The sequence below is a fragment of the Pelophylax lessonae genome, assembly GCF_965119305.1.
Source record: "Pelophylax lessonae genome assembly, chromosome: 3".
In the NCBI taxonomy this organism is placed as follows: Eukaryota; Metazoa; Chordata; class Amphibia; order Anura; family Ranidae; genus Pelophylax; species Pelophylax lessonae.
In genome coordinates, this window is record NC_138770.1 from 388,913,615 (window position 1) to 388,940,822 (window position 27,208).

General features: G+C 45.3%; 1 protein-coding gene across 2 annotated transcripts in view; it reads right to left on the minus strand.

The window, feature by feature from the left end:
- Positions 1-22,811, minus strand: part of HACE1 (HECT domain and ankyrin repeat containing E3 ubiquitin protein ligase 1) — a 205,960-nt gene extending 183,149 nt beyond the window's left edge. For both annotated transcript variants that reach the window (XM_082250000.1, XM_082249999.1), the window contains exons 1-3: positions 22,538-22,811; positions 13,568-13,622; positions 10,639-10,728 (exon numbers count right to left, since the gene is read on the minus strand). In XM_082250000.1, the coding sequence (XP_082106126.1) occupies positions 10,639-10,728; positions 13,568-13,622; positions 22,538-22,613 (221 nt within the window). In that variant the 5' untranslated portion in view covers positions 22,614-22,811. The remainder of the gene's footprint in view (positions 1-10,638; positions 10,729-13,567; positions 13,623-22,537) is intronic.
- Between the last annotated feature and the right edge of the window lie 4,397 nt (positions 22,812-27,208).

The window sequence follows — 27,208 nt, forward strand, 5'->3', positions numbered from 1 at the left end:
AGTCTTCTAATGTCTCTCTGGGACCATTATAAGTCACATTGGAAAAGAGAGTGGGTAGAAATTGTCATCCCCAGTCCATAAATATTTTCTGTGTTGCCTGAACTCAGATGTACTCCACCATTTTTTTTACTGTACATTGTTTACAGGTCAAGGAGACATCAGGGACATTTAAACCACCAATGTCTCCATATAGGTCACTAGTCTCCACTTGCGGTGAGGATGCTTTCACACTGATCTGCATGACCATGAAATCCTATGGAGCTCTTCACACTGATCAGTTGCGGGAAACCAAAAATGCACCGTTCTATTGAATTTAACGAAAAACGCAGTAGAAAAAAACACTTTAAAAATGTGTTTTTACCACGTTTTTCCAACAGACCAGTGTGAAAATAACCTATCACAAATAAGCCATTTTGTGACAGTAAGTGCAAGAAAAAAAAAAAAAAAATGAAAACAATAAAATATCCACAGATGATCAAGTACACAACATACATGTAAAGGTAGCAGGGACTAAGTATATAAAGTTAGGTCCATATATAGTTGGACACAGGCACAATTTTAGTTTTGTTTTTTTTTTTTCTTTACCAAAACAAATTCAAGCTATGGTTATTTAATGGATATGGGCTGAAAGTGCACACTCTCAGGTTTAACTGGAGGATATGTACATCCAAAAATCGGAGGAAGGGTTTATGAATTACAGCCATTCCCCTTTTTTTCAAGGGACCAAAAGTAATTGGACAATAGAATCAAAAGCGGTTTCATGGCCAGGTGTGGGCTACGTCTTCGTTATTTCTTCATCAATTAAGCAGGTAAAAAGCTCTGGAGTTGATTCTGAGTGTGGTATTTGCATTTGGAATCTATTGCAGTGAACCTACATCAAGTGGTCAATGTAGCTGTCAATGCAAGTGAAACAGGCCATTGCAAGGCTTCAAAAACGAAACAAATCCATCAGAGATAGCAGCAACATTAGGAGTGACCAAATCAGTTTGGTACATTCTTTGGTAAGAAAAAACACACTAGTGAGCTCAGCAACAAAAAAGGCCTGGACATCCATGGAAGACAACATTGGTAGATGATCGCAGGATCCTCTCTATGGTAAAGAAAAACCCATTCACAACATCCAGACAAGTGAAGGACACTCTCCAGGAGGTGGGCGTATCATTGTCAAAGTCTACAATCAAGAGAAGACTTTACAAGAGCAAATACAGAGGGTTCACCACAAGGTGCAAACCATTTATAAGCCTGAAGAATAAAAAAGCTTGATTAGACTTTGCCAAAAAACATCTAAAAAAGCCAGACCAGTTCTGGAAAAACATTCTTTGGACGGATGAAGCTAAAATTAATCTGTGCCAGAATGACGGGAAGAAAAAAGTGTGGTGGAGGCTTGGAATAGTTCATGATCAAAAGCACACAACGTCATCTGTAAAACATGGTGGAGGCATGGGCATGCATGGCTTCCATTGGCACTGGGTCATTGGTGTTGATTGAGGATGTGACAGAAAACAGAAGCAGTCTGGTGAATTCTGCAGTGTTCAGAGATATACTGTCAACCCGGATTCAGCCAAATGCAGCAAAGTTGATTGGAAGGCGCTTCACAGTACAGATGGCCAATGATCCAAAAAACACTGCAAAAGCAACCAAGGAGCTTTTGAAGGAACAGAAGTGGAATATTCTGCAATGACTCAGTCAATCACCTGATCTCAACCCAATTGAGCATACATTTCACTTGCTGATGGCAAAAAGATCCACAAACAACAACCGAAGACAGCTGCAGTTAGAGATTGGCAAAGCATCAGAAAGGAGGAAACGCAGACGTTGCTAATGTCCATGGGTTCTAGACTTCAGGAAGTCACTGCCAGTAATGGATTCTCAACAAAATTTAGAAAAATGAGCATTAATGATTATTTATCCAATTACATTTGAGCCTGTGAAAATTAAAATGGTTGCAGTTCCTAAAATTTGTACTTGATGTTTATGTCCAACCCCTTGAATTAAAACTAAAAGACTGCACTTAAAATTAATTTGGATTGTTTCATTTTCATTGTATTCTGGTGGCATATGGAGCAAAAAGTATGAAAATTGTGCTCGTGTCAAAATACAGTGGGTACGGAAAGTATTCAGACCCCCTTAAATTTTTCACTCTTTGTTATATTGCAGCCATTTGCTAAAATCATTTAAGTTCATTCTTCTTCCTCATGAATGTACACATAGCACCCCATACTGACAGAAAAACACAGAATTGTTGACATTGTTGCAGATTTATTAAAAAGGAAAAACTGAAATATCACATGGTCCTAAGTATTCAGACCCTTTGCTCAGTATTTAGTAGAAGCCCCCTTTTGATCTAATACAGCCAGGAGTCTTTTTGGGAAAGATGCAACAAGTCTTTCACACCTGGATTTGGGGATCCTCTGCCATTCCTCCTTGCAGATCCTCTCCAGTTCTGTCAGGTTGGATGGTAAACGTTGGTGGGCAGCCATTTTTAGGTCTCTCCAGAGATGCTCAATTGGGTTTAAGTCAGGGCTCTGGCTGGCCCATTCAAGAACAGTCACGGAGTTGTTGTGAAGCCACTCCTTCGTTATTTTAGCTGTGTGCTTAGGGTCATTGTCTTGTTGGAAGGTAAACCTTCGGCCCAGTCTGAGGTCCAGAGCGCTCTGGAGAAGGTTTTTGTCCAGGATATCCCTGTACTTTGCCGCATTCATCTTTCCCTCGATTGCAACCAGTCGTCCTGTCCCTGCAGCTGAAAAACACCCCCACAGCATGATGCTGCCACCACCATGCTTCACTGTTGGGACTGTATTGGACAGGTGACGAGCAGTGCCTGGTTTTCTCCACACATACCGCTTAGAATTAAGGCCAAAAAGTTCTATTTTGGTCTCATCAGACTAGAGAATCTTATTTCTCACCATCTTGGAGTCCTTCAGGTGTTTTTTAGCAAACTCCATGCGGGCTTTCATGCGTCTTACACCGAGGAGAGGCTTCCGTCGGGCCACTCTGCCATAAAGCCCCGACTGGTGGAGGGCTGCAGTGATGGTTGACTTTCTACAACTTTCTCCCATCTCCTGACTGCATCTCTGGAGCTCAGCCACAGTGATCTTTGGGTTCTTCTTTACCTCTCTCACCAAGGCTCTTCTCCCCCGATAGCTCAGTTTGGCCGGACGGCCAGCTCTAGAAAGGGTTCTGGTCGTCCCAAACGTCTTCCATTTGAGGATTATGGAGGCCACTGTGCTCTTAGGAACCTGAAGTGCAGCAGAAATCTTTTTGTAACCTTGGCCAGATCTGTGCCTTGCCACAATTCTGTCTCTGAGCTCTTCAGGCAGTTCCTTTGACCTCATGATTCTCATTTGCTCTGACATGCATTGTGATCTGGAAGGTCTTATATAGACAGGTGTGTGGCTTTCCTAATCAAGTCCAATCAGTATAATCAAACACAGCTGGACTTAAATGAAGGTGTAGAACCATCTCAAGGATGATCAGAAGAAATGGAAAGCACCTGAGTTAAATATATGAGTGTCACAGCAAAGGGTCTGAATACTTAGGACCATGTGATATTTCAGTTTTTCTTTTTTAATAAATCTGCAACAATGTCAACAATTCTGTGTTTTTCTGTCAGTATGGGGTGCTATGTGTACATTCATGAGGAAGAAGAATGAACTTAAATGATTTTAGCAAATGGCTGCAATATAACAAAGAGTGAAAAATTTAACCACTTGCCGACTGCCTAACGCAGATCTACGTCGGCAGTCAGCCCCTCACAGGCAAAGCGACGTAGGTCTACGTCGCTAGCCTGTAAGGGTCTAGGGAGCGAGCGTGCGCCCCCGGAGGCGCGCTCCCGCTCCCGAGCGGTCACGCACCCCCCCCCCCCCCCGCGTGTGACTGGCGGACCCGATGTCGCCTGTCATTCTCCCCTGTGTATGAAGGATGATCATACGGTTCTACTATGTAGAACCGTCGATCACTCTTCATACATCTGAAGCCACAGCCAATCACAGTAGAAAGCACGCCCCTAGGGACACACACAGCCCCTCCCTTTCAAATAAAGTTAACCCCTTCACTACCAGTGTATTTTTACAGTAACAGTGCATATGTATAGCACTGATTACTGTAGAAATGTCACTGGTAACCCCAAAAGTGTCAAAGATGTCAGTCAAGGGTCCGATCTGTCTGCCGCAATGTCGCAGTACCGCAAAAAAAAAAAAAAAAAAACGCAGATCGCCGCCATTACGCGTTAAAAAAAAACAACAAAAATGACAAAAATCTTTCCCTTTGTTAGTAAACGCGATAACTTTTGCGCAAACCAATCAAAATACGCTTTTTGCAATTTTTTTTACCAAACATAGGTAGCATAAAACAAATTGGCCGAAAATGTTAAAAAATTTTGATTTTTACATTTTTTTGGAGGGGGGGGGGATTTCATATAAAAAAATGTGAAAAATATTGCTATTTTTGCAAAATTGAAGCTCTTTTTTTGTTTATAGCGCGTGATCAAAAAAATCGCACAGGTGATCAAATACCACCAAAAGAAAGCTGTTTGTGGGAAAAAAAGGACGCCAAATTCGTTTAGGTACAGCGTCGCACGACCGCGCAATTGTCCGTTAAAGTTAGGCAGTGCCGAATCGCAAAATACCCCCTGGTCAGGAAGGGGGTAAAATCTTCCGGGGCTTAAGTGGTTAAGGGGGTCTGAATACTTTCCGTACCAACTGTATATATGGACTTAACTATACATAAATGCCTTACAGACTATGAATACTAGGCATTCCCATGAATAATTCCATGGTTATCAATTTAACTTAACTCTAAAATTGATGAACAGTTAAAAAGGATAGTTTCACCTTTGTAACATGCTAAACCCATATTTAGAGTGTAACATGTTACAGTACAGCATCTGCCCGTACTCCCCTCACCCCCCTCCCAAATGACAGCGGGCGGGGGACCTTTTCTCTGCACCCACTCATTATGTAAAAACAGTGCGGCTGTGCGGGGCTCTGCTCACACAGCTGCCTTATTCATTCACAGAGTTCTGTGAATGAATAAACTATAACAACTGTAAGCCACCGCGGCAGATAAAATGTAGTTCTCAGTGAATTACGAGGGCGCTGGTGACAATTTAGGTGTTTTCATTGTTTACAAAGCACGTTATTTTGAGTTCACAAATATTTGTTACATATGAAAAAGTTAACTTTTTCCATTTATTGTTAACTTTACAGATCTTATTATGTCCGGGTGCACCAAAATTAAGTGATTTTTAAACTGAAAGTTTAGCTTTGATAAACATTTGTTCAAAAATAGTTAAAAATACAAAGCAATACTACAATCTTTTCACTCAGAATGTCCTCTGCTTGCACAGGGAAGAGGGGGGTTCAGTCCATAATGTGTATGTAAATTAATAAATGGTAGCTAAAGAGTTAATGTACAGGATTCAACTGTCATGAGGATATTTCAAGATGAAGTCTCAGCATGCCTGATTACAATGATACATAAATACAGCCTTTTAAATCAGCTTAGGGAGTCACTGATGATACCTCATTCACATTCTGAACAGTAGGTACAATCACTTGACGGTAAGAAGTATATACTAAAAATAAATCCATCCAGTGTGTGTCTAGTACAACCAGTTCTGCAGGAAGCCACACAGTTGTGTTTATATGTTTAGGGTCGAATATCACTATGGATCTCTTTGAATTGTAAAGATATTTCACAGAAGAATGTAACATGCAGTGTTTCAGGGTTGTTGCCCTTCCTCAAAAGGATATTACAATACACTTCATCAATTTAAGCAGACTTATAAAAATGCATTATTCCCATGAATCAATAAAGCACAAAATCAGAATTAATAAATCACATTTGTAGTTTGAGTAAAAATAAATACATTGCATCATTCTTGCTTAAATTTAGCAGTGCCATCATGCTTCTATTTCGTTTTTTTTTTTTAAACCCTCTAAGTTTAACCCCTTGGCACAGGCCACACGCAAATACGCAGTCTCTCGGAAGGTGGGCCTTGGCGCTAAGGCTGCATTCACATGTCAGCGTATAATCGCGGGCAGAACCGCCGCGGTTCCGCCCGCGATTCGGAGATTTATTGCAAATCGCGGGACGCCTAGCGTTGCCCGTTGATTTGCAATAGCCCCCCAAACGCCGAGCGATGTTGCCGCGATTTACGCCCGCCGAATCGCGGCAACATCATAGTTAGTGAGGTTGAAAAAAGACACAAGTCCATCCAGTTCAACCCATGATGCGTGTGTGTTTGCTTTTAACCGTACATTGTGTACCCCTGTATGTTGTGGTCTTTAAGGTGTACATCTAATAGTTTTTTGAAACTATCTATGCTCCCCGCTGATACGACTGCTTGTGGAAGAGAATTCCACATCCTTACCGCTCTTACAGTGAAGAACCCCTTACGCACTTTAAGGTTAAACCGCCTTTCCTCAAGTTTTAGTGAGTGGCCACGTGTCTTATTGTATTCCCTTTCTCTGAATAGTTTGTTCCTTATGCTAGGGTCGCCAGTACAGTATTTGTACATTGATATCATATCCCCCCTCAATCGTCTCTTCTCCAGAGAGAATAAGTTCAGTGCTTGTAGTCTTTCCTCATAGCCGATGTCCTCCATTCCCCTAATTATTTTTGTTGCCCTCCTCTGGACTTTCTCCAGTTCCAGCACATCCTTCCTGCGGACCGGTGCCCAGAACTGGACAGCATACTCCAGATGTGGCCGGACCAGAGTCTTGTAGAGCGGGAGAATAATCTCTTTATTTCTGGAGTGAATCCCCCTTTTTATACATCCCAGTATTCTGTTGGCTTTGCTTGCGGCGGCTTGGCATTGCATGCCACTGCCAAGCCTGTTGTCTACCAGTACCCCCAAGTCCTTTTCCATCCTAGACTCACCCAGAGGTTCCCCCCCTAGTGAGTAGCTTGCTTTCTGGTTTCTGGCACCCAAGTGCATTACTTTACATTTTTCTACATTAAACCTCATCTGCCATGTGGTTGCCCACCCCGTTATTTTGTTCAGGTCTGCTTGCAAGATTTCCACATCCTGCATAGAAGATATTGGCATGCCTAATTTAGTATCATCTGCAAATACTGAGATTGTACTAGATATCCCCTCCTCTAGATCATTTATGAATAAATTAAACAGGATTGGTCCCAGGACAGAACCCTGGGGGACCCCACTTTCCACACCCGCCCAATCCGAGTACTCCCCATTAATCACCACCCTCTGGACTCTCCCCTGGAGCCAGGTCTCTATCCAGGTACTCACCTTATGATCCATACCTACCTTCCTTAGTTTGTACAGTAAGCGTTTGTGAGGAACGGTGTCAAAGGCCTTTGCGAAGTCCAGATACACCACATCCACAGGCTTACCTTTATCTAGGTGGCAGCTCACTTCATCGTAGAAGGTTAACAGATTGGTTTGGCACGAACGATTTTTCATGAATCCATGCTGATTTCTACTTATAATACCATTTTCATTACTAAAGTCTTGTATGTGGTCCCTTATCATCCCCTCCAAAATTTTGCAGACTACTGATGTTAGGCTGACCGGCCTATAGTTACCCGGGATATATCTCGGCCCATCGCGCAAACAAAATCGCGGGACGCAATACGCTCCAAAGAAGCTTGGGTACTAAGTACAGTGTCGCTGTGTACCCAGCCGTCCAATGACAGCTGTGTACACAGTGATCACCTGGCAGACCAGACGCCCGATGGCTATTTATCCAGTGCGGTTCATAATTGGCACTGAATATATAAATGGTCGCTGATCCGATGTTGAAAAATGTACAGCAGTGCAAAATGGGTTAAACCTATGGCACTGCAGACAAAACACAGCAGCCTGAAGGTGGCAGCATTCATCTGCAAGCTAAAGAATTTCATTTTTCTTAATGAAACCTCCAGTATGCATGTAATCACTATGTCATAGCTGACTAATTGGTTCCTGAGTTAAACAAAACTTTAAAAATAAAGATACATATGTGATCACTGCCATGTATATATAATTACAAAACACACACACGCTGATTTCAATGAAAATTAAACACCTGTCAATTTTTTTAGTGTTGGATAGTGGGAGGGGTTAGCACTTCAGTCAGATTGGGGTTATTTACTAAAGCTAGAGCGGGCAAAATTAGTCACAATTATGCAGAGAAACCAATCAGATTCCAGGTTTTATTGCTAAAGCCTAAATAAACAAGCTGAGTTAGAAAGCCGATTGGTTTCTTTGCAGTTAGAAAGCCTAAAGCAACGCAGTGCCGAATCGCAAAATAGGCCCTGGTCAGGAAGGGGGTAAAATCTCCCGGGGCTTAAGTGGTTAAAGTCATTTTTTAATAATTTTGTCAATGTACTTGTTTGTTTTGCTTGCTGTACTTGAAGAACACATTACAGTTTCACACAAAGATTTTTTCACGTTGCAGTTTGCACTGAAGACAGATTAAAAAGGGTGTTAAAGATGTACACCTTAAAGGGTAACTCCACTTTTGTTGAGGAAAAAACATTCCCCTCTAGGTGATCCATTTACATTACAAGGATTTTTTAACAAACTTTGTTGCAGATTCCTACCTTTTGTTCTTCTAAAGAAATCTGTTTGTTTCTCTGTTCTCCTGTGCTGAGTGAATCTAATGGGAGCTCTGACCTGGGGACGCGCGTATGCTGAAAGGAAGGTACCCTACGAGCTATTAAAGAATATGTAAACCCAACATTTGATTTTTCCTGATTTGTGCCTGCTGTACCATATACTTGTCTGAAAAAGTATCCTGTTTTCTTTGTATTGCTTTCTTTGTGTGAAATGTCTGGTGTTCCTGCCAGTCCCTCTACTTTCCAATTAAAAACTGACCACACTAAGCAGGAGAGCACACTGATCAGTTCTCTAGTTATGCTGGGAAGTTCAGAGTACTTTCCTTCCCCCAGCTCTGATGCAGTTGAGAACAGAGGGAATGTGATCACTTATTAATTAAAAAAAAGTGTTTATAATGCTTTTTTATATCTATAAACAAAATGTTTTTTTCTTTCATTTCTCTTTTAACCACTTCTGGACCGCCCGCCGCAGTTTTACATCAGTATTTTGACAATAAATACCCATGTTATGGCAGCAGGTAGCTGCTATAACCCCAGTATTTTCTCACAGGGCGGGCAGCCATCTTTCACATAAAAGTGGTCCCAGTGGCAGATTCGCCGTGGGAGCACTTTTATGGGTGGTGGGAGGGGTGCCTGCTCTGTGAGAAAATACCAGGGTTATGGCAGCTATCTGTTGCCATAACATGGGTATTTAACCTCAAAGTACTGATGTAAAACTGCGGCGGGCGGTATCTTTGGGTATCTTTTTACTCAGCATAACACTATCTTTTACATTATAGAAAAAAATTGGGCTAACTTTACTGTTTTCTTATGTTTTTAATTTAAAAAAGTGTATTTTTTCCCAAAAAAATCACGTTTGTAAGACCGCTGCACAAATACGGTGTGACAAAGTATTGCAATAATCTCCATTTTATTCTGTAGGGTCTCTGCTACAATACAAAAAAAATATATGTGTTTGGGGGATCTAAGTAATTTTCTAGCAAAAAATACTGATTTTAAACTTGTAAACAACAAGTGTCCGAAATAGACCTGGTCCTTAAGTGGTTAAACTGAATGGGTTGTTTTTCAAAGTGAGGGTTTACAGACAACTTTAATATCCCTATTGCAAAATGTGCCTAAATTATTTATTTCCATGCAAGTGTTTTTATCGGATGATAGTCAAATATACTGTGTTTTATACTGTAGAGTAGGCACTCCAATCTGTGAGTACCACTGTACCTCTATAAAGAAGTGCAAGCACTACCTACAAGATTTTTGACTTGTTTGTTTAAGGTGAATAATCCCGGAGAATTGGAGTTTTAGGTTAGCTGCTGCTGGATTGATATCATTTTCCTCCTTGTGCACTGTGGGTTATTTTGTCTATATAAGAATTTGAAGGATTAACAACAAAAGTGAGCATGATTCGTCTAAGAAAATAATATAGCAGAATTTGAAATAAACCTCTTATCCTAAATAGTTCAGTTTTTTAAAAGTCCGGTGCAGAGGAAAAAAAAGTCCTTAGCCCATATAAAGGGAGACATTCTTTTGAATTTGACAAAATGTGTGAAGGTTAATTGGTGGGGGTATTACAACAGAAGCTACTAATGAACATTACTGTACATTCCTGCCAAATACTACACCAGTTATACATTTGATCATTAGGTGACACAGATGACATTTTTCTCCAGTGATAACCAAGTGCAGTGATGGCGAACCTTGGCACCCCAGATGTTTTGGAACTACGTTTTCCATCATGCTCATGCACTCTGCAGTGTAGTTGAGCATCATAGGAAATGAAGTTCCAAAACATCTGGGGTGCCAAGGTTCGCCATCACTGACCTAGAGAGTTTGATTTACTAAAACTAAAGAGTGCAAAATCTGGTGCAGCTGTGCATGGTAGCCAATCAGCTTCTAACTTAAGCTTATTCAATAAAGCTTTGGACAAAAAAAATGGAGGCCGACTGGTTCCTCTGCAGCGTTGCACCAGATTTTGCACTCTCCAGTTTCAGTAACTCAACCCCAGAACATTTCTGAAAAAGAAATAATAGATATTGTTCTTTAGTCCTTGAGGTATTAAGAGTAATAAAATCTTACTTGGCAGCAATATGTAGCAAACTTCTTTTGACTCTTCCAAAAGCATAGTTGACATCAAATTTTGAATTTGAAAGCAACTCAGAAACAGACCTTAAAATTAGAGAAAAAAAAATAAGCATAACATGCAACTGATATGCTGTAATTTACATTTAGCTAAATAAAAGTAAAAACATAAAAATGCATATTTTAATATTACTGAACCTGAAACCAGCAGATCATACAAAGACAGTCTCCTGTCTAAGGGAATGTCCGCCTGTCCAAAACTCTTTGGGACAATGGCAGGGAGGTCTCATAACCATTCGATTCCAATAAATCATAATCCATCTCCCCGCAAACATGCACGTCCAAAATATTTTCAAATCCAACATTTGCGATTACATAACCGGACCACTACTTTAGCCTCAGTATGTAGAAGCATCACTGCATGGCAAAAAAGGTAAAAGAGATATGCAGCATATGAAACGTACCAGAATAAAAATAGACCCTACAGGAAACCAATTTATATCCTCCTAGCCATACTGGCACGGATTTTCTTTATATGAAAATTTCAAATTGTTCAGAACAAAGGTTTAGATTTTTATAATCATTAAAATATGAGTGAGCATCAACATTGTAATCACTGGTGAAAAAAAATGCAATCAATGTGCAAACCTCATTACCACAAAATGAGTTGTAAAGGCAGAAGGTTTTTATCTTAATGCATTCTATGCATTAAGATAAAAAGCTTCTATGTGAAGCAGCCTCCCCAGCACCCCCTAAAATTTACCTGTGCCCCCCCCCCCTCTGTCCAGGGATGTCCATAGGTCCCTCAGCTGTCCAGGACTTTCCCTCCTGATTGGCTCAGATACAGCCGTGGCACCATTGGCTCCTGCGGCTGTCAATTAAAGTTAGTTAGCCAATCAGGAGAGAGAGGGGCATGCCTGAGCCGCAGCTCGCCACACAGCTCTAATCTATTGCTGGGTGAACAAGAAATGATGTAGCAGTTGCAGGGACCCCCTTTGCACTCCATTTTGGGAGACAGGTACCTATTGGAAGGTGTACTGGTGGCCACTGTTTTTTATGAAGGCATTAAGGGTAAATAGACATAAATATTAATGCATCTGCATTAATGTAGTTAACTCTTGGTCCACCTGTAAAGTCCCACAGATACCTCTTTAAAGCAGAACTTTACTCACCTTGAATCCAGCAATGCTATGTCCCTGGAACTCCCCACCGGCCGCTGACCTCTTCAGGCGGCCTGCTTCCTGTTCTCAATAGCAAGCCATTGTCATTGGCCGGGCCAAGATTATATCACTCCTGTGCATGTACAAGAGTTTCGTCAGCTTCGGCATTGCCAAATTTGTGCAGTGAGCTGTGCTTCCGTAGGGGTGGACAGGCAGTAGTTTTAATGCAGAAAAGACAAGGCATGGCTCTTCATTAAATCCTGCAAGTCCACTAGGGTTGCCACCTCATCCCTTTAATCCAGGACACATTAATTACACAGATTCTGAGGCTAAAATAATGCACATAAGGCACCGAGTTTAAATACCACCTTAATCAGCCCCAGAACCTGTGTAATTAATATTTGTCCTGATTTAAAGGGATGAGGCAGCAACCCTTCTGTCCACCCATTTTTATTTTCCAGTATAAAGTGTTGGTGTGGCAATGCTGCACTGCTCCTATATTTAGGACAGAATTGTCATGTAGTCTGTTTCTGCTTGAACTATGGGGGGAAAACGTTACAAGGGGTGTGGCTATCAGCATTGTCACTGCTGATTCACAAGCCTCAATCACCAGGACACACCTAGTCTTCACTCCACTCTTTTGTGTATTGACAGCACTACATTTGTTGCTGAAATCATCAATCAGGGAAGGTAAAGAGTTTTCTGTTTACTTTATGAGGTTTGTGCATCCCATAAGATCTAAATTTGATACCTGTTTAGATTGTGATAAAGGAACTTTTAGTTTGAAATTATGTAAGGAAATCTGTCACAAAGCCCTAACTGACTCTCAGTGCCCCTAAAGTTGTACAAACTCAAATTTAACTTAAATAGAAAAATGACTATAAAAGATTAACATAAAATACTAAATGAGTTCACTTCTTATAAGTTGCAGCTATAGCTTGTGATCTTACACCAAGAAACCCAAGGCACAAAAAAAAAATGGTTTCTTTTTAATCCAATACATGCTCCCGATCATCTGCTGATAAGTGGCCTTTATTTTATGTTACATACTCTGCTCTCTGCATACTACAATTCCTTTAACACTGAATGTATCTGCACACAAATATGTAGTCCATCTCAGGAGTTAGCAGGAAAGGGTGACCAGATTCCCATATCCAAGGAAGGGAATAGAGAAGGAATATAGCCACCCAGGAAGTCTGAGAACAGCAGAGAGAAATAGAAGGTACATTCTACTTCTACAGTATTGTAAAACATATTGCATTTATTTTACTGAGGGGGGGTCAGTATTTGCAAGGTAACTGCATGATGCACCATACTGTCCAGGACAGGACAGATTGAGGCACAAGCCTGAAAGAGAGACAGTCTGGGATGCTGCAGAAAACACACAGAGCTAAGGTACAGCATGTGCAAGAGCACTGGATGTGTTTAATGGTCAGGAAGACCAAAACTACGAAGTTGAGCAGTAGAGCTGCGCAGAGAGCCTTGAAGCTGAATGTTTTTTTTCCTTACCGTGTTAATGGTGAGAACCCCCTGCGTGGGAAAATATCCATGTGAACTTTTATGTTACTTTTTTGGGCAGAAAAAGCCCTAAAATGTACTTCTGGTAAACTCACTGTTTTGCACTAACAAAGAGCTACAAAATCCCCAAAGTGTCACTATATTATTAAATATATATATATTTATATTTATATTGGCAGCCGTTGAGAAAGAAGGGAAAAGCACTTTTTTACTTATTTTATTTTTTTTAGATTGTTTCAACTACATACCGATGTTGATCGGCCATCACCATAGGCATCAAAGTATAAACAGCTGTTTCATTATCTGCATCAAAAGATAAACAAACAATTTCATGGTTAGGCTATCACATACATACACAGGAAATTACCAATGTAATAATACTGGAACTAACCATGTATTCAGAATGTAAAAGCTCTGGTACACTGTATGTATGCAATTTATTGTCATTGTTGAGGTGGGCTAAGCATACTGCATTCCTTCGCAAACTCGACTAAGTGAGGGGTGAACAACACTGACCTTAACATGGAAAATCCAGTTGGCTCAGTGACCATTCATAGACATGAGCTGGGTATCTATACAGGGAACTGTCACCTCATGTCTAAGGCCCCATGCACACGGGGCGTTAGAAAAAACGTACGTCAAAGTTAGTTCTGACGCCGGAAAAAGCAGCTGTAAAAACGTGCTTTCAGTAGCTTTTTCCATTGGCGTTATTGCACGTTTTGCCACGTTGCTTTTAGCAGCGTTTTTTTTTCTTCCATTCAAAATCAATGGTTCCCTATGGGAGCCTATTGATTTGAATGGAGGTCGCACCGCAACACCGCAAGTCGGATCCGACTTGCGGGGCGACTTGCGCTGTGAGAATCTTGAGGGGGAACTCCACGCCAAAATGGGAAAAAAACGGCGTGGGGGTCCCCCCCAGGGTTCCAAACCAGGCCCTTCGGGTCTGTTATGGAATTTGAGGGTAGCTCCATGCCGAAAAAACGGCGTGGGGTCCCCCCCAAAATCCATACCAGACCCTTATCCGAGCATGCAGCCCGGCAGGCCAGGAAAGGGGAGGGGACGAGCGAGCGGCCCCACCCCCCCTGGACCACACCAGGCCACATGCCCTCAACATGGGGGGGTGTTGGTGCTTTGGGGCAGGGGGAGCTCTGCACCCCCCACCTCAAAGCACCTTGCCCCCATGTTGATGAGGACAAGGACCTCATCCCCACAACCCTGGCCGGTGGTTGTGGGGGTCTGCGGGCAGGGGGCTCATCGGAATCTGGAAGCCCCCTTTTACAAGGGGGCACCCCAGATCCCGGACCCCCTCCCTATGTGAATGGGTATGGGGTACACTGTACCCCTACCCATTCACCACATAAAAGGCAGTGTATGGAAATAACGACAAGAGACATTTGGAAAGTTTATTAAAAATCTTCATCCGACTCTTCTTGTCTTCTCCTCTCCGGGGTCTTCTCCGGGGTCTTCTGCTCTTTTGCTGTCCGCCCTTCTTGTCTTCTCCTCTCCGGGGTCTTCTGTTCTTTTGCTGTCCCCCTCTTCTTGTGTTCTTCTCTCCGGGGTCTTCTGCTGTCCCCTCTTCTGCTGTCCTCTCTTCTTTTCTTCTCCTCTCCGGTCTTCTGCTCTTTTGCTGTCGGCTGTCGGCTGTCTTCTTCCTCCGGTCCTCCTCCGACGACGTCTCCGCTGATTATGCCTATCTCCGGTCTCTTCAGCTTATTATATAGCCATTAGGGGCGTGGCCCCGATGACGTCATCTGGAGACCCCGCCCCCTCATGTCACAGATGACATCATATGTGACATGAGGGGGCGGGACCTCCAGATGACGTCATCGGGGCCACGCCCCTAATGGCTATATAATAAGCTGAAGAGACCGGAGATAGGCATAATCAGCGGAGACGTCGTCGGAGGAGGACCGGAGGAAGAAGACAGCCGACAGCAAAAGAGCAGAAGACCGGAGAGGAGAAGAAAAGAAGAGAGGACAGCAGAAGAGGGGACAGCAGAAGACCCCGGAGAGAAGAACACAAGAAGAGGGGGACAGCAAAAGAACAGAAGACCCCGGAGAGGAGAAGACAAGAAGGGCGGACAGCAAAAGAGCAGAAGACCCCGGAGAAGACCCCGGAGAGGAGAAGACAAGAAGAGTCGGATGAAGATTTTTAATAAACTTTCCAAAACGTCTCTTGTCGTTATTTCCATACACTGCCTTTTATGTGGTGAATGGGTAGGGGTACAGTGTACCCCATACCCATTCACATAGGGAGGGGGTCCGGGATCTGGGGTGCCCCCTTGTTAAAGGGGGCTTCCAGATTCCGATGAGCCCCCTGCCCGCAGACCCCCACAACCACCGGCCAGGGTTGTGGGGATGAGGCCCTTGTCCTCATCAACATGGGGGCAAGGTGCTTTGAGGTGGGGGGTGCAGAGCTCCCCCTGCCCCAAAGCACCAACACCCCCCCATGTTGAGGGCATGTGGCCTGGTGTGGTCCAGGGGGGGTGGGGCCGCTCGCTCGTCCCCTCCCCTTTCCTGGCCTGCCGGGCTGCATGCTCGGATAAGGGTCTGGTATGGATTTTGGGGGGGACCCCACGCCGTTTTTTCGGCATGGGGCTACCCTCAAATTCCATAACAGACCCGAAGGGCCTGGTTTGGAACCTTGGGGGGGACCCCACGCCGTTTTTTCCCATTTTGGCGTGGAGTTCCCCCTCAAGATTCCCACAGCGCAAGTCACCCCGCAAGTCGGATCCGATTCGCGGTGTTGCGGTGCGACCTCCATTCAAATCAATAGGCTCCCATAGGGAACCATTGATTTTGAATGGAAGAAAAAAAAAAACGTATAACGTGGCTTAACGCACGTTAAGCAACGTTATAGCAAAGTTATTCAGCTTTTAGCAGCGTCAGGCGTTTTTAACGCTGTAACACTGGTCCTCAGAACGCGCAGGTGGTGGGTTCTTGTTGCAGCCTAAAAACGCCTAAGCCACTTACAGCTCAAAAACGTCTGAGTGTGCATGAGGCCATAGAATAACATGGAGGGGCGTTTTTAGGCTGCAAAAAGAAAACGCCTGACGCTGCTTACAGCGGCGTTAAAAACGTCCCGTGTGCATGGGGCCTAACACTTAAAGCAGTTGTTCACTCTGGAGAAAATTAAATAAAATAAAAGTCAGCAGCTGCAAATCCTGTAGCTGCTGACTTTTAATAAAAGGACACTTACCTGTATAGGGATCCAGCACTGTCCTCACCCGGGCTAGTTCTTCACTAGCCTTATAATTCCAGATGCCAGCATCCTAACTGGGCAGCCAGCTGAGCTGCTTTTGGTTTACAGCTGTCTGCCCACTGCACTTTGTGAATGGTACCGCAGTCTTCTGGGATGTGTCCTAGAAGACTTCGGGGGGGTTGTGGTGGGAGGAATGACTTCCGTTTGGATCACTTAGGCGATAGAAGTGGGTAGCTGTCAAAATTAGGTATCTGCTCCATTCCACCCCCCCCCCCCCCCAAAAAAAAAAAGAAATAAAATTAAAAAAAAGAAGATATGCAAAATATGGTAGAGGATGGGGGAGGAGACCTAAAAGTGTAACTTCCCCTTTTGGATGAACTTTGGCTATAACTGAAAGGCACTCTGGATGTCTTCCAGCTCCTGGTCACCTGAACACTAAACAACTGAGCTAACTGATGTCACAGAGATATATGACAGCTGCCACTGCTAATCTACTAGTTGCATGCCAGGTACGTGTACTTTAGGAGTCACTGACCTGACCCTTTTTTTTTTTCTTTTTCTTTTTTTAGATTAGCCTAAAGCAGAGGGAAGTAAACAGATAAGAGGCTTTACATCAACTTTAAAAGAAAATCTTTATTTTTCAAAACGTTGGATCTTTTATCACATCCAGAAACATCCTATCCCTGCCTTTTTCTGCAGTTTAGGCCCCTTTCACACATGGCGGATCTGTTTTGAAAGACTCTGCTTGCTCAGGGGGGATCCCTCTGCAGATTCCTGATTAGCAGGCGGATGACAGGTTCCGTCTCCGCTCATTTTGCAGAGACAGGCCTGTCAGAGTCCTGCTCTCCTCTACTGGGGGGGGGAAAATCGAATGAAAACGGACAGCCTGTTCATTTTCATCCGAACCCACCTGCTGGATGGATGGAGAATGCACCTGTTTTCAGCGGATTTTGTCAAATCGGATATCAACGGACACATAGGAGGACAATGGGTGGCCTGATCGGGTCCACCTGAAAAACAATAGGTGTGAAAGACCATTTGTGTGAAAGGGGCCTAAGAGTTGTCATTACAGGCCAAGGAATGTGCTAACATTGCTTTGTTTACATTCAGGCTGTATGTGGTCTGAACTGATCAACAGTACACTGTAGAAGAGGATAACTTCTGTATAAGAAACTGGCCAAACCCATGTGGCAGAAGACCATCAGTTTTAAAAAGCAGAATGCATATCTGGAGAGATCCCAGATCATTTGCTGTTCTTACTCCTGGTCTAAGGCATGCTGTTCTCAAGGGCAGATAGAATAAAGCAAGGGTTCCAGGGCAAACAGAACTCCTAATCTGCATCGTTCCACTGTGGTTATTTTTAAAAGTGCTGAAGTCAAAAGTTCACCAGGAAAGGCAGAATTTTCAGGAGAAGAGGTCAATGAAAGAAGGCCAAAATGGTCTCCTAAAGAAAACCTGACTCCACCTCTTGCTTCCAATCCTACAAAATGACCATATCCATGAAGAAAACATAAAAAATGGTCAAAAAACCCAAATACATATATCACAGCTGCCAAAGTCCCTCTATCCTGGAACACAGCCCTACCCCCATTTTGCAAACTGACCTGCAGTGTTTTCTAGCGGAAAGGTCGGAATACAATTTGCCACATTAGAGAGCACCTCAATATTCCTATGGTAGAAAGAGTCCCCTCAGCTTTTTCTGGAATGTTGGCAACTATGTACGGTGTCAGAAATATAGACATTTAAGTTGAAGCCATACATTTTAATTCCAGAAGCTTGTTAAGTCACAGGACCATTGAACCCCACCTGACTTCCAAAGCCAAGTTGAATCAAAATCTAGCAGTTTTTTTGTTACATGGAAAAATAAAATGTATCACATCAACTCCACATCCTGCTGCAGCCTCTCTCTTTCCTTTTACTATGGAGGTCTGGGGAGACCTCTGCTAAAAATCATTTTTCTTATCAATTGCAGTAGGGCAACCACACCACATTAGTAGTCGACTACTACCCCAGGTGCCAGGTAGCATTGGCGACTGGAATTAGCGGCCTGCAGCCTGAGGGCTACATTGCAGCAGGTGTCTTGTCCCCCTGCCCGTGGACTAAGATGCCGCAGCTTTGCAGCCTGCTGGAGCGAGATGCTTGCATCAGGGAACTGGTGCTCTCTTGCGGTGGCCGCTGTGACAAGCCGTCACAGACAGCGCTGAGGGTTTCCCCTGCCTGTTCTCACTGCCGGACCATCTCCTTCCTAAGAAGAGAAGAGGTTAAAGGTGTGTCGGGCTTGATCTGGTGCCCTGTCCTTAACAGTGAGTGGACAGGGAGTGTGGGGGCAGCTGGTTGGAATGGCCTCAGTTCCATTTACACCCCCACAAAGATGGAAACAGTTTTTTTTTTTTTCATTAAAAATGTTTTATTATTTTTTTTCATTAAAAATGTTTTATTATTTTTTCATTCTCTCCCTGTCATGCTACAGCCACACAGCCAAAGGTCCCTTTCACATGTGCTGTCCGATCAGGTCTGCCTGTCAGTTTTTCAGGCGGACGTGATTGGACCCTCCAGTCTTCTCTATAGGAGCGGCAGATATCAGCAAACACGTCTGCTGACACCTGCCTCCACCTGATCCTGTCTGGCAAAAAAAAAAAGATGGATGGCGGTCCTATTTTTCATCTGTCTGGTGGATCAGCTGGAAATGGACAGGCAGTCCATGGTCTTGGCCACCGTGCTGCAGCTCAGTTCCAGGGTCCTCGCAATCTTCCTATAGCCTAGGCCAGCTTTATGTAGATCAGCAATTCTTTTTTTTCAGATCCTCAGAGTTCTTTGCAATGGCACCCATGTTGAACTTTCAGTGACCAGTATGAGAAAGTGAGAGCGATAACACCAAATTTAACACACCTGTTCCCCATTCACACCTGAGACTTTGTAACACTAAACGAGTCACATGACACTGGGGAGGGGGAAATGGTTAATTGGGCCCAATTTGGACATGTTCACTAAGGCCCCTTTCACACAAGCGGACCGTACAGATCCGCCTGTCCGTTTTTTTGGCGGATCTGAACGGATGCCCCATGCATCTCTATGGGGCATCGAATGTCAGCGGAGAGATGTCTGCTGACATCCAATCCGTCAAATCTGGACGGATGGAAACCCTATTTTACATCCGCCCAGCGGATCGGATGAGAACGGACAAACGGTTCATTCTCATCCGATTCCCCCATAGAGGACAGCGGGGACCTGAAAGCTCTGTCTCCACACACAGTGCAGAGACACAGCTGCCATCCGCCTGCTCAGCGGGGGATGGGCAGATCGATCCCCCGCTTAGAAAAACAAAGTCCGCCCATGGACTCCCCTGTGTGAAAGGGGCTTTAGGAGTGTATTCACTTTTGTTGCCAGCAGTTTAGACATTAATGGCTGTGTGTAGACTTATTTTGAGGGGACAGCAAATTTACACTGTTATACAAGCTGTACACTCACTACTTTACATTGTAGCAAAGTGTCATTTCTTCAGTGTTGTCACATGAAAAGATATAATAAAATATTTACAAAAATGTGAGGGGTGTACTCACTTTTGTGAGATACAGTGTATATAATTCTGCACAGAACAGCCGCCCTGTAGCAGTAAATCTGCTATGGGGTGGTGGGAATTTGGTTAAAGGAGAAATGTGGAATATGAAAAAATAAATAAAAACATCTATACTAACTTATGTGGCTGGAGCATCACTCCAATGATGCAGCTGTCCCCTGCCGGCTCTAAGCCTGAGATCTGAGCAATCACATGACTGCCGATCGCTCAGATCTCTTCAGTGAGCAGAGTGGTGACTGTCAATCAGCAGCTGTCTGCTCTGCCCCTCTACCGCTCACTGGAGACTTGAGCTGAGCAGGAAGTGGGAGCAGCTGGCTCAGGCTCTGAGTGGCGCACTGAGGGGCTGAACCAGCTGCCAGTCTAGGCCCCTGGGTGGATACTGACCTTAATGTTGGATCTCTCAAGAGCCTGGACCAGCTCTGTGAAGTCAGCTGGACTTCAGCCCACTGTCGGCTGAATGTGGGTCACAGGAGAGCAGAACTAACTGTTTTCCTGTGACCCAAACCAGAAGTATGACCAAAAACAGCTTTGGCCATTTATCTTTTAATCATGTGGATAACTATTATGTGATAGAAAAAAAAAATTGGAACCACCACCATTTTATTCTTTAGGGTGTTCGCATCCAGAAAATAAACATTATTTAGGGCTTTTAGGCTCAGTTCACACTGCAGCGACTTGAGAAACCCCAAAACACATGACATGTGAAACCGCCTGTTAGTCAATGAGATCTGTATTAATTAGCACTAATGAGGTTTGCTCTGACTTTAGAAAAGGTTCCCATACTATTTCAAGGCAACTTCTATCTGACTTGTGCCCATAGACTTTAAGGCTGGGTTCACATGTCCAGCTGCGGTTTTTACCAAAAGTTCTGTTCACAGGTTCACCTCACCAGACCCAAAAATTGCACAGGACTCTTTAAAACCACACTATGGCCACCCCACACATCTGTGAACCAGCTGCATTATGAAGGCTGCCGGTTCTCGTTATGCAAACCAAGCCTAATGGAAGTCACCTCCAAGTCAGATCCTCATCTACACTATTTTACCAAACGTATTGGGACCCCTGCCTTTTCACGCACATTAACTTTAATGGCATCCCAGCCTTAGTCCGTAGAGTTCAATATGGAGTTTGAAGCTATAACCGCTTCAACACTTCTGGGAAGGCTGCCCACAAGGTTTAGGAGTGCGTCTATGGGAATGTTTGACCATTCTTCTAGAAGGACATTTGTGAGGTCAGGCACGGATATGGAGGAGAAGGCCTGGCTCGCAGTCTCCACTCCGATTCATCCCAAAGGTGTTCTATCGGGTTGAGGTCAGGACTCCGGGCAGGCCAGTCATGTTCCTCCACCCCAAACTTGCTCATCCATGTCTTCATGGACCTTGCTTCCAAATCATTTGGTGGGGGGGGATTATTTTTCAGGGGTTGGGCTTGGCCACTTAGTTCCAGTGAAGGGAACTCTTAAGGAGTCAGCATTCCAAGACATTTTGGACCATTTCATGCTCCCAACTTTGTGGGAACAGTTTAGCGATGACCCCTTCCTTTTCCAACATGACTTCACACCACTGCACAAAGCAAAGTCCATAAAGACATGGATGGGGTGGAGGAACTTGACTGGTCACTGGCACAGAGTCCTTATCTCAACCCCATAGAACACCTCTGAGATTAATTAGAGCGGAGACTGCGAGCCAAACCTTCTCGTCCAAAATCTGTCCCTGACCTCAAACACACTTTTGGAAGAATGGTCAAACATTCCCATAGACACACTCCTAAACCTTGTGGACAGCCTTCCCTGAAGAGTTGAATCTGTTATAACTGCAAAAGATGGGCCAACTCAATATTGAACCCTACAGACTAAGGCTGGGATGCCATTAAAGTACGTGTGTGTAAAGGCAGGCGCCCCAATACTTTTGGTAACAGCATATATTGATGGGATTAGGATCTGACAGGAAGATTACCCAGGCATTTCCTGGCCACTCCTTCGCTTCAAAGTTGTACTTAAGTTGCATCAAGTCACCAGCAAATCGCCAACAAGTCACGACTTCCAGGTCGCAGTAGTGTGAACAGATCCGGTTTACGGTTATCAAAATTGAAAGAAAATCCCAAATTTTGGTGGTCAACGGAACAGAAAAATAAGGAGAAACCCCCAACAGGGAAACTAGTTCTGGGGGAAACCAGGGGTTCCCTCACTGTGGAGGGATTTCCTCTACTTCCTGTTTTGGCTATGGGACAGGAAAAGAAATCTCCCCCATGGGGCACGGATGGCAAAAAATAAAAACCTGAAAGATATCAAATGATAACAGAAGTTGTGCCTTTATTTCTGTTCTACTGTATGCAATGTCAGAAGAGTGAGGTCATTGGAGCACCCAGGCCCTTTTCTACCACTGACTTCGCCTGGCTGTATACAATGACTGACAATAAAGAAGTGGGAAGATGACGTCACCTTCAGGCAGCTCCACAGTGCGGGCTCTCCGCAGAGATCGGGTGAGGCGGTTGAGTTGCTCCATGGCTCTCTCCATACTAGGGGAGCTGAGCTCCCACCAGGACAATTCTCCGCCTCCTCTATTCACAGGAAGACGAGGCACCGGCTCACAGCCGACCGACAGCTACTCCGGCTCCCACAACACTGCAGAGGGCGGCACTGCTCCCCTTCCACCGGAGCCCCATGTTTGCTGCTCAGCCAGGTACAGCTGCTGTAGGAGTGGATGGGAAGAGCCCTGCCGCTTCCGACTGGAGCTGTACCGCACGCCGCTCTGGTAAGTGTAGTCCATACAACGGCTGGAGAGTGCAAAGAGAGCACTGCCACCAGCCCAGAGGACTCCATTACCCACAACCGACTGCGCGGTAACTAAGGGCGGGCCTGAAATGCTTAGCCGAGGATCCCTATTGGCACATCTGACAGATTGGCACGCCCAGTCATTTCCTATACCGTGTAATATGGAAGGGGTGGGCACAGCCGGAATAAGGCCAAGCAGGCGTCAAAAACACTTAAAGAGGAACTCCACTTTTGTTGAGAAAAAAAAAACATTTCCCTCTGGGTGATCTGTGTACACTACAAGGATTTTAACTTTGTTACAGGTTCCTGTCTTTTGTTATTCTGAAGAAATAATTATTTGTCTGTATCCATATTAGGGTTGCCACCTTTTCTTCACGCTTAACCCCAACACTTTAGCGGTACACAGCCATTTTTTGTAGTATACGCCATAGGATCGTAAAACGCATGGCACGCTTTTGGGCATAGTTGCCAACATTCTGAAAAAATTATAGGGGCACCTCGTTGTCTGTAGAAGGGGCCTAATTTTAATTAGGGTGGGACATTCATTTGTAGGTGTGGCCCCATATGGAGAGGAGTAATGGGTGACTATGCTTAAAAATAGTGGGCGTGGCTTACAGGGGTGTGGATAAATAGAGGTGAAAAAAGGATGGAGGGAGAGAGAAAAAAAAAGTGCTAGGGAGGGAAGGAGAGAGAAGGAAGGAAAGAAAGAGGGATGGAGGGACAGCAGGCACAGATCCTACACCATAATAGCAATATGTGTATGTCAGGATGTTTAACAATCAGCAGATAAAGATATTCCAAAAACCATCCCCCAGGCAGATCCTATCAAACAGATACAAGAGATGGTCAGAGAGTGTGCGGACATGACACAAGAGATGGTCAGAGAGTGTGCGTACATGATACAAGAGATGGTCAGAGAGTGTGCGGACATGATACAAGAGATGGTCAGAGAGTGCGCGGACATGATACAAGAGATGGTCAGAGAGTGTGCGGACATGATACAAGAGATGGTCAGAGAGTGTGCGGATATGATACAGGAGATGGTCAGAGAGTGTGCTGACATGATAAATGAGATTGTCAGAGAGTGTGCAGACATGATACAGGAGATGGTTAGAGAGTGTGTGGACATGGTACAGAAGACGATCAGAAAGGGTGCGGACATGGTACAGGAGATGGTCAGAGAGGGTGCAGACATGGTACAGGAGATGGTCAGAAAGGGGGGGGGGGACATAGTACAGGAGATGTCAGAAAGAGGGGGACATGGTATAGGACTTGATGAGCATCTCCAACCCAAACATAGCTCTGCACTCCCCCACAACACACAGAACATCCAGCAGATCACCCCATGGCCACTCGTTTGCAACTGTGGTGCCTGAGGCATCTCCCCCTGCACCTCTGGCTGTCAACTCACTATTGAGAGGTGGGGGGGGGGGGGCGGACGGCAGCTCTTTGGTGCCTGCGGGATCTCCCTCCTGTCAGATCACTGGGACAGCTGAAGTCTACGGCTGTGAAACATGTCTTCCCTGTGTACAGTGGAGAGGGAAGGGGCCTCTGATCGGGGCAGCCAATCGGCTTTAGTGTACAAGTGAATTGCTTTGCTTGTACACTGAAGCCGATTAGCTGTTCGGTTCAGAGGCCTCTCCCCTCTCCACTGTACACAGGGAAGACATTTTTCACAGCTGGAGACTTCAGCCATCCCAGTGATCTGACAGGCTGCCCCCAGAACAATTACCCCCCCCCCAGGTCAGTCTGTCCCCAGTACAATTCTCCCCCCTGGTCAGTCTGTCCCCAATACAATCTCCCCCAGGTCAGTCTGTCCCAAATACAATCCTTCCCACGTCCATCTGTCCCCAATACAATGCCCCCCAGGTCACTTTTTCCCAAATTCAATCCTCCCCACGTCCATCTGTCCCCAATACAATCCCCCTGGTCGGTCTGTCCCCAAAACATTCTCCCCCAGGTCAGAGAGTCCGCAGTACAATTACCCCCAAGGTCAGTCTGTCCCCAGTACAATTACCCCCCAGGTCAGTCTGTCCCCAGTACAGTTCTCCCCCTTGATCAGTCTGTCCCCCCAATACAATCTCCCCCAGGTCAGTTTGTCCGCAGTACAGTTCTCCCCCTTAGTCAGTCTGTCCCCCCAATACAATCTCCCCCAGGTCAGTCTGTCCCCAATACAACCCCACACGTCCATCTGTCCCCAATACAATGTCCCCCAGGTCAGTCTGTCTCAAATACAATCCTTCCCACGTCCATCTGTCCCCAATACAATGCCCCCCAGGTCACTTTTTCCCAAATTCAATCCTCCCCACGTCCATCTGTCCCCAATACAATCCCCCTGGTCGGTCTGTCCCCAAAACATTCTCCCCCAGGTCAGAGAGTCCGCAGTACAATTACCCCCAAGGTCAGTCTGTCCCCAGTACAATTACCCCCCAGGTCAGTCTGTCCCCAGTACAGTTCTCCCCCTTGATCAGTCTGTCCCCCCAATACAATCTCCCCCAGGTCAGTTTGTCCGCAGTACAGTTCTCCCCCTTAGTCAGTCTGTCCCCCCAATACAATCTCCCCCAGGTCAGTCTGTCCCCAATACAACCCCACACGTCCATCTGTCCCCAATACAATGTCCCCCAGGTCAGTCTGTCTCAAATACAATCCTTCCCACGTCCATCTGTCCCCAATACAATGCCCCCCCCCCCCAGGTCACTTTTTCCCAAATTAAATCCTCCCCACGTCCATCTGTCCCCAATACAATCCCCCCTGGTCAGTCTGTCCCCAAAACAATCGCCCCCAGGTCAGACTGTCCCCAGTACAATTACCCCCAGGTCAGTCTGTCCCCAGTACAATTACCCCCCAGGTCAGTTTGTCCCCAGTACAGTTCTCCCCCTTGGTCAGTCTGCCCCCCCCCAATACAATCTCCCCCAGTTCAGTCTGTCCAAAATACAACCCCACACGTCCATCTGTCCCCAATACAATCCCCCACAGGTCAATATTTCCCAAATACAATCCCCCCATGTCTGTCTCTCCCCAGTACAATTACCCCCCCCCCCCACCCAGGTCAGTCTGTCCCCAGTACAATTCTCTCCCCAGGTCCGTCTGACCCCAGTACAATTCTCCCACAGGTCAGTCTGACCCCAGTACAATTCTCCCACCAGGTCAGTCTGTTCCCAGTACAATTCTACCCCCAGGTCAGTCTGCCCCAGTACAATTCTTCTCCCCCCAGGTCAGTCTGTCCGCAATACAACCCCCAGGTCAGTCTGTCCCAAATACAATCCTCCATATGTCTGTCTCTCCCCAGGGCAGTTTGTTCCCAGTACAATACCCCCCACCCCTTTCAGGTCAGTCTGTTCCAAGTAAAATCCCCCCAGTTCAGTCTGTCCCGAGTTCAATCATTCCCCCCAAGTCAGCCTGCCCCCAGTACAACCCCCCCACCCAGGTCAGCCTGTCCCCAGTACAATTCCCCCCTCCCCCCCAAGTCAGTATATCCCCCAGTACAATAACCCCCCCCAGCTCAGTCTGTCCCCATTACAATCTCTTCAGGTCATTTTATCCCCAGTACAATTCCTGTCAGGTCAGTCTGCCCCAGTACAATCTCCCCCCGGTCAAGCTGTCCCCAATACAATCCCCCAGGTCATTCTGTCCCAAATACAATCTCCCCCAAGTCTGTGTCTTCCCAGTACAATTTCTCCCCTCCCCCAGGCCAGCCTGTCCCTAGCAAAATCTGCCCCCCCCCCCTCAGTTCAATCTGTCCCCATTTCAATCACTCCCCCCAGGCCAGCTTATCCCCAGTACAATCTCCCCCCAGGTCAACAGTTCCCCCCCCTTCCCCCAAAGTCAGTATATCTCCCAGTACAATAACCCCCACCCAGCTCAGTCTGTTCCCAGTACAACTCCCCAGGTCAATCAGACTGACCTAGGAGGAGATTGTACTGGGGGACAAACTCACTTGGGGGGTAGGGAACCCTACATTCACTGCAGCAATGGTTATCTCCCTCCCCTATACACAAAAAGTCATGCAAAGCCTCCAGGAGCAACCAATACCCAATTTAGACATCCTACATGACTCATGCATGTTCAACTCAAGCATCTCCCCTCCTGGTGTCATCCTCATCCCTCATGTAATGAGAGGACACCATATGTTCTTTATCACTGTTGTTAGCGAACATATAAAGTTTGCTTTGATGCATCGAAGGGGTGGCAAGGTATTATTTTGGGGGGTCAATATACAAAGTGCCCATATCAATGCTGTGACCAGCGTGCCGTGCCCCCATCAATGCAGTGACCAGCGGGCCGTGCCCCCCATCAATGCAGTGACCAGCGTGCCGTGCCCCCTTCAATGCAGAGACC